General features: G+C 43.4%; 1 protein-coding gene across 1 annotated transcript; it reads right to left on the bottom strand.

Moving 5' to 3' along the window:
* Positions 1 to 203: 203 nt before the first annotated feature.
* Positions 204 to 2,261, bottom strand: LOC308324355 (protein arginine N-methyltransferase 7-like; the record flags this gene model as incomplete). Its single annotated transcript, XM_080776397.1, has 1 exon — positions 204 to 2,261. The coding sequence occupies exon 1, from the start codon at positions 2,256 to 2,258 to the stop codon at positions 204 to 206; it is 2,055 nt and encodes a 684-aa protein (XP_080632523.1). The 5' UTR covers positions 2,259 to 2,261.
* Positions 2,262 to 8,771: the final 6,510 nt, after the last annotated feature.

Raw genomic sequence — 8,771 nt, forward strand, 5'->3', positions numbered from 1 at the left:
TATTGAGCCCATGTTTAAATGTTTTATGTTTCTTTCATAAATTAATGCCCTGTACTTTATCATACAAAAGGGTCGCACAAAAAAGCGATCAATTGGAACACAGGTTATCTTTTCTTCTTCCATTCCCTGAGCAGTTAACAGTTTGGGACACAGTTTCTGCCCGACAACGAGAAACAAATGATCAAACTTTGAACGGTTGAGAATCACTGCTCTACAGTGAACTCCATTTTGATATCTCCTAAACTGGGTTCAAATGTCAAGCTGTAAGACACCGCAGCCCTGCCTTCCTCTAAGCTGTCCCACGGTGACCTGAAGAAGTACACGCCCTGTTTCCTGTGCCGGCTCCACTCACAGACGCCCTGTTCACTGACTGGTCCCGTCAGCCCCGCACTGACAGCGATGTCAACGGTCAGCTGGTACTCCATCCACAGCGCAACCCCGTGACAGCGTCCGCTCCTTATGAGCGGGAGCGACCCCTGGCTGCTGATTGGCTGTTGAGGGACACACCGCGTGAAGTCGAAGGTCATGGCGGCTCTGGTCTGGGTCAGTGCGTGACAGGGGTACTCCCACAGGTGGTGGGGCTCTGACTCGTGGGACTCGCGGAAGTCCAGGGATCGCTGGACCATCTCGTCCATGGGCTTGATGTCGAAGCCCTCGCACGTCCCACACGGCGCTCTGATCTTCCACAGATCCCGGAACTCCACCACCACCATGTGGAGCGTAGCGGCGCGGGGCAGGATGGTGGCGTCGGACCGTAGAATGCCCTCAAGGGCGGTCCGGCAGTACCAGAAGAACAAGGAGTGCCATGGCAAGAGGCAGGTGCTGAAGTAAGGTTCACCAAGCAGCACCGAGATCTGTTCTCCTCCTAAGTCCTTGCTGGTCAGCTGCTCAGGTCTGATCTCCAGCAGCTGGACGCCTCCTGTCATGGAGCTGGCTTCTAGCACCTGTTGAATCACCTGTTTGGACATTTTAGAATGCTCCAAACTGAAAACCTTCTTAGCTCCGAGGATGTGGGCAAAGACGGGGAGGAGGCTCCCATCACTGACTCCTAGACACACGCTGTCTGTCTTTAACACGCTGCGTAGTGCACTGATATAGCTCTCCCTGCGATGGTGGTCGTTCAGCTCCCCGAACCGCGGCCGTGTCCAAACCAAGTGGGCCTGGCAGGTACAACGGGGTCGACATGGAGATGCCTCTGTGTTTGTGTCCTGTTGGCTGCTTGACTGGAGGCTGTACCACAGGCTGTAGTCATCATGGCAGACAGTCAGAGCCACCTCTTCCCCCTCTGTTACCCTCTTCTCTATCGGCAGGAAGTAAACACTCTGCATCCAGTGGTCCCGCCACGGAGCGGTCTGAGCTTCTGGGTAGGTCCAGCTGGGAGCCATGGAGCAGACGATGGTTCCGCCAGGGTCCATGTGAATGTCCCACCAGGATAGGACCATCTGGCCCCGTCCGTTGGACGGAGCCGAGAACCGGGAAGAGTAGGACCGAGGAGCGCTGCTCACTGGCTTACTGAAGTCCACAGTGAACATGGTGCAGAGAGGACCCAGGGGGGTGAAGCTGTCTGGGGTCACCCGACTCAGCTGGATGTCGCACGCAGAATGGGCTCCAGCGCAACGGCCCATACCGGACGGGGGCACCAACCTTCGGCTCTCCACCTCCATGGGCTGCAGTTGAGCCCAGCTCCACAGCAGCTCCGACTCCACCAGCTGGGCGTAGACGGTAGCCCGGTGGGGCACGGCCTCGCAGCCCTCTTGAACCAGATTCCGGTGAGCGTGTTCATACGTGGGCAGCGCTCCTTCCCCTATCAGCTCTGTATCAAACAGTTCTGTGACCAGGACATTGGCCCTCGTTTGCATGTCTCCGTCTGGCCCCACGGTGACTCCGGTGGAGTGTTTGTTGATAATCTTGATCTTGTCGGAGAATCCATTCCTCTCCACAATGCGCTGGGCTGCGTCGGCCATGGGTTTGAACACTTCCACGGCGTAGCAGAAGTCAGCCCCGGCCGTGAGAGCCATCATGGACAGGAGACCTGTTCCTGTCCCAATGTCTAGAACAATGACTCTCTCGCCACGAGCCTTGACCCTGGCGACCGCAGCACGTATTCCCTGGAAATACTTCACATTCCTATCACGATCGTGCAACATGTCCGCATAGCAGGACCTGGCAATCTCTTGGTGATAGTCGTACTCCTCACTCTCCTCCACCCAATCCAAAGCACCCGAGATTGGGTTTGCTCGTCCACAGAAAACCTTCATCGCCCCGCTAGCAACAAGGAACTTGGCTGCAATGCAAGAAATGCTTCCTTGAAGCCTGAACTAAATTGGCTTCCATATAGATTTCGGACTTCATGTGACTTGTCTATGTCTGACATCGTCACATCAGATATCTATGATGTACAGTATGACTCCATATTTGGGAAAGGTTTCAACCTAATCCAACCACCATTCACTTCCAGTTAGGGACACTTCACCCGTTTTGCTAAAATATATGATGTTAATGACATTTAGAAGATTTAGAACACTTTCCTGGGGGTCTTTATTTGTTTTTAGATATTTTAAATTTGAGCAGTAATGAATATTATTATATATGAATATTACAACCCCTATCACACAGGAAAGTGTATTTACGAAACTAATAATAAACTAGAACTGCACTCTGCCGAGTGCATACTTGCTTGTTGCACACTAGTAGGCCATAAATGGCCTACTAGTGTGCAAGCAGAGCGCGCAAGTACTTTCGACCGCTACAAACCGCTACAAACTGTCAAATCTCAGTTTCTGCCTCTATTTATATGTCATTTGTAAGTTGATTAGCGGTATACTGTGGTTACTTTGCGCCCTATGCACCGTCCCAGCCTTTTTGATGCGTATGCACCGTCCCAGCAATGACTAATGACTAGACATACGTATACATATACATATATTATATAGAGTATGTAGTTGTAATTTGATTAGCAGTATACTGTGGTTACTTTGCGCCCTATGCACCGTCCCAGCCTTTTCGATGCGTATGCACCGTCCCAGCAATGACTAATGACTAGACATACGTATACATATACATTATACTATATATATAGAGTATGTAGTTGTAATTTGATTAGCAGTATACTGTGGTTACTTGGTGCCAAAAAGTGACAGCCGTCTTTTTCAACCGTTTTTATGTATATGCAAATCTGTGCCTGGTTTGCTGGGACCAGATTACACATTACGTCATCGTTGAGAGCTGGGACCAGAGTACATGGTGTGTATATGTATGACTAGCTCTCAGTGATGACGTAAGAGATATGGTCATCTGTGTAGTCTGGTCCCAGCAGACCAGGCACAGATTTACAAATTACAAATCACATTACAACTACATACAGAGTATGTAGTTGTAATTTGATTAGCAGTATACCGTGGTTACTTGGTTCCAAAAAGTGTAGCCAAGTTTTTTTCAACCGTAAGTCTGTGCCTGGTTTGCTGGGACCAGTTACAACATTACGTCATCGTTGAGAACTGGGACCAGAGTACATGGTGTGTATATGTATGACTAGCTCTCAGTGATGACGTAAGAGATATGGTCATCTGTGTAGTCTGGTCCCAGCAGACCAGGCACAGATTTACAAATTACAAATCACATTACAACTACATACAGAGTATGTAGTTGTAATTTGATTAGCAGTATACTGTGGTTACTTGGTTCCAAAAAGTGAAGCCAAGTTTTTTTCAACCGTAAATCTGTGCCTGGTTTGCTGGGACCAGTTACAACATTACGTCATCGTTGAGAACTGGGACCAGAGTACATGGTGTGTATATGACGTAATGTTGTAACTTGTAACTAGTCCCAGCAAACCAGGCACAGACTTACGGTTGAAGAAAACTTGGCTTCACTTCGAAGAGACCAAGCGAAATGATTACTTGCGCGCTCTGCTTGCGCAAGTAATCAGCTTAAATACTAAAATAGACATGATAGACATATAGGCATGTAGGCACTAGCTGTGAATAAGGACAGTTTTTATAAAGTGATGCAAAGTGTCATGAATGGCGGACTCATATTCAAAGTGCTGTCCCATTCCTTTCACAACAATTTGGAGCCCTTGCAGCCTCTCACCCTCAAGCACTTACAGCTGACGTCACTAAAGTCAATGAGGGTTCAGGGCTCAGGGTTTGAGGGAGGCAATTGGGATTGGGCCTGAGACAACATGTAGTCCAGGACGTAAGTAAGCCCAGTGTCCATGACATCAGTGACACTGGGCTTTGTGTGTCTGGGTCTATGGTCAGTGTGTACCACGGGATGTGATTTGGGTTTTTTATGCCCATCTTTGTGTGTTTGTACCACGGAAATTATTTTATTGGCTGAGCACGGAATGTGATGTATGATGATAAGAGCACCCCTCACTTGACACAAGTGTTTTTTGAGGGGTGCTAGCCACATCCTATGCCCAGCTTTGTGTGTCTGTGTGTACCACGGAAATTATTTGATTGGCTGAGCACGGAATGTGATGTATGATGATGGGTCGGCGGGTGGCTCATGGGTCGGCCAGGCGGCCCATGGGTCGGCCGAATGGGTCGCATGCATGGGTCGGCTGGTTGGCCCATGGGTCGGCCGAATGGGTCGCATGCATGGGTCGGCTGGTTGGCCCATGGGTCGGCCGGTCGGCTGAATGGGCCACTATGGGCCTATCGCCTATCACCTATCGCACTATCGCCTAACGCCTAATGCCTATCGCCTATGGCACTATCGCTTATCACTTATCGCACTATCGCTTATCTCAGATTTATTTGAGTTTTATTGAAGTTTTATTCAAGTTTTATCCTATAGTTTTATTTTAGTTTTATTTTAGTTTTATCCTATAGTTGTATTATATTATTAGAGTTTTATCCTATAGTTTTATTAGAGTTTTATCCTATAGTTTTCACGGAATGTGATTGTTTTTTCCTGTGATGTTATTGGCTAATGTCTCCAGACACTTTGAAATCAGCTATTTTTGGCCTACACAAAGATGTCTGTCTGTCTGTCTGTCTGCCTGTCTGCCTGCCTGCCTGCCTCTGTGCGTGTGTGTTGATCATTGTATTTTCTCCTGATGTTGCCTTCCTATTAAAAAAAGGAAAGGAAGAAGCAAATTGCACTTATTATTTTGAATCATTTTTGATCATTTTGGTATATTTATTGTACCTGCAATGAATATGCATTTATTGAAGTTGGTATTTAATGATAGTAAGTATTGGACTTTACTCCACCTATCCTCAGCCTACACCTGTTTATATCTACACCTGTTTACATGAGCTATCCTCACGTTTACATGCAACATGTTGCACATGTTTTCCCAACAGGTTTACATAAGTAGGCTACAGTAGGCCTACTTATAATGCACTGTTCAAGTGATTCATGCTAACATGTTGCACATCTTTTCCCAACAGGTTTAAGTAATGCACTGTTCAAGTGATTCATGCTATGTGCCTATTTTGTTATTTCACTTTGATATTTTGAGCACACATATTTTTCAGCCAATGATTGTGCCTGTTATTGCACTTTATTGCCTCAATACAATTCAAGTTGCCTCACACATTATGGAACACGTCTTTTCTTTAAAGGGACACTTCACCCTTTTTGCAAAAAAATACATGTTCATGACATTTAGAAGCTTTGGAACACTTTCCTGGGGGTCTTTATGTGTGTAATATGTGGTTTTTTGATTTTTTGATTGTAGCAGTGAGCCCAGTGTCTCTGATGTATTTATATGTATAGTTTCATTATATAGATTTTCCACTGTTACTTTCTTAGCTTACGCATGTTTCATGATAAATGTTTTTATGTGATGTATTCCCTGCATGCTTTTTTGTTCTTGCTTAATGTAAATCGCTCTGGATTAAGAGCGTCTGCTAAATGCCTAAATTGTAAATTGTAAGTACCTATACCGGTGCTTTTTTGCCTTTGTGAATTATTTTGTTTTGACGGTACTTGTACTGTTTTTTTGTACTTGTTACATTTTTAATAAAATATTAATTTAATCAATCAATCAATCAAACCCATTAATTATAACACAGATATGCTATTATAACTATTAAACACATTAATACACATTAAACGTCTACATTTAGACGTCTACATTTAGACGTACACATTTAGACGTCTACATTTAGACGTCTACATTTATGATGAAAAATGATGAAAAACGGCGTGCCATAGTATGCCGTACGATATGGGCTATAGCCCACGGTCCAAAATGATGAGAAACGAGGATAACTATTTTTTTCAAAATTTCAAAAAACATGGGCTATAACCCACCGTTTTTTTCATTTTTTTCAAATCCTCAAAAATGATGAAAAACGGTGTGCCATAGTATGCCGTACGATATGGGCTATAGCCCACGGTCCAAAATGATGAGAAACGAGGCTAACTTTTTTTTTCAAAATTTCAAAAAACATGGGCTATAACCCACCGTTTTTTTCATTTTTCATTTTTTTCAAATCCTCAAAAATGATGAAAAATGGCGTGCCATAGTATGCCGTACGATATGGGCTATAGCCCACGGTCCAAAATGATGAGAAACGGGGCTAACTTTTTTTTTCAAAATTTCAAAAAACATGGGCTATAACCCACCGTTTTTTTCATTTTTCATTTTTTTCAAATCCTCAAAAATGATGAAAAACGGCGTGCCATAGTATGCCAGTACGATATGGGCTATAGCCCACGGTCCAAAATGATGAGAAACGAGGCTAACTATTTTTTTCAAAATTTCAAAAAACATGGGCTATAACCCACCGTTTTTTTCATTTTTCATTTTTTTCAAATCCTCAAAAATGATGAAAAACGGCGTGCCATAGTATGCCGTACGATATGGGCTATAGCCCACGGTCCAAAATGATGAGAAACGAGGCTAACTTTTTTTTTCAAAATTTCAAAAAACATGGGCTATAACCCACCGTTTTTTCATTTTTCATTTTTTTCAAATCCTCAAAAATGATGAAAAACGGCGTGCCATAGTATGCCGTACGATATGGGCTATAGCCCACGGTCCAAAATGATGAGAAACGAGGCTAACCTTTTTTTTCAAAATTTCAAAAAACATGGGCTATAACCAGGGGGGCAGTCAGACGGATATTTTGTGAAGCCACTAAGGAAATGAAAGTTCATATAATGGCCTGTTGTGGCGCTCTCATTGGGCTCAAAAAAACCCATAGCCCCATAGAAGTCCATGTATTTTGGCCCAACTTCACCTAGACTGTATTACCTTAATAAACATGGTCATGAATACTTTTTGCTTCCAGTCACTAGTTTAAAGTCTCATTTCTAATGTCATAATATTCTTTTTGGAAAATTATGGTCCCATTTATTAGAAAAATGACCATAAAGTCGCGCATGTTCTGAGGGGCGTGGCTACCGTTACAGTCTATGAACGGGATCCCCCACCCACTCGAGTCAAAATAAAAACCAACGAAGAAGAAGGGGGAAGTCCCGCCTCGTTGTCTGGGCCAGCCAATGGCCAGCTGGGCCAAAACGGATCTAGAAAGATGGCGACTTCCATTGCAAGGACTGACAGGCTTCATTTTACGTTCACGTTAGACCCGCGGAACGCTTTGTCCATATTTTTTACAGTCTATGGCTATAACCCACCGTTTGTTTCATTTTTCATTTTTTTCAAATCCTCAAAAATGATGAAAAACGGCGTGCCATAGTATGCCGTACGATATGGGCTATAGCCCACGGTCCAAAATGATGAGAAACGAGGCTAACTTTTTTTTTCAAAATTTCAAAAAACATGGGCTATAACCCACCGTTTTTTTCATTTTTCATTTTTTTCAAATCCTCAAAAATGATGAAAAACGGCGTGCCATAGTATGCCGTACGATATGGGCTATAGCCCACGGTCCAAAATGATGAGAAACGAGGCTAACTTTTTTTTTCAAAATTTCAAAAAACATGGGCTATAACCCACCGTTTTTTTCATTTTTCATTTTTTTCAAATCCTCAAAAATGATGAAAAACGGCGTGCCATAGTATGCCGTACGATATGGGCTATAGCCCACGGTCCAAAATGATGAGAAACGAGGCTAACTTTTTTTTTCAAAATTTCAAAAAACATGGGCTATAACCCACCGTTTTTTTCATTTTTCATTTTTTTCAAATCCTCAAAAATGATGAAAAACGGCGTGCCATAGTATGCCGTACGATATGGGCTATAGCCCACGGTCCAAAATGATGAGAAACGAGGCTAACTATTTTTTTCAAAATTTCAAAAAACATGGGCTATAACCCACCGTTTTTTTCATTTTTCATTTTTTTCAAATCCTCAAAAATGATGAAAAACGGCGTGCCATAGTATGCCGTACGATATGGGCTATAGCCCACGGTCCAAAATGATGAGAAACGAGGCTAACTTTTTTTTTCAAAATTTCAAAAAACATGGGCTATAACCCACCGTTTTTTTCATTTTTCATTTTTTTAAAATCCTCAAAAATGATGAAAAACGGCGTGCCATAGTATGCCAGTACGATATGGGCTATAGCCCACGGTCCAAAATGATGAGAAACGAGGCTAACAATTTTTTTCAAAATTTCAAAAAACATGGGCTATAACCCACCGTTTTTTTCATTTTTCATTTTTTTCAAATCCTCAAAAATGATGAAAAACGGCGTGCCATAGTATGCCGTACGATATGGGCTATAGCCCACGGTCCAAAATGATGAGAAACGAGGCTAACTTTTTTTTTCAAAATTTCAAAAAACATGGGCTATAACCCACCGTTTTTTCATTTTTCATTTTTTTCAAATCCTCAAAAATGATGA

Source organism: Protomyctophum bolini (genome assembly GCF_963924005.1).
Source record: "Protomyctophum bolini genome assembly, chromosome: 11".
Lineage (NCBI taxonomy): Eukaryota > Metazoa > Chordata > Actinopteri > Myctophiformes > Myctophidae > Protomyctophum > Protomyctophum bolini.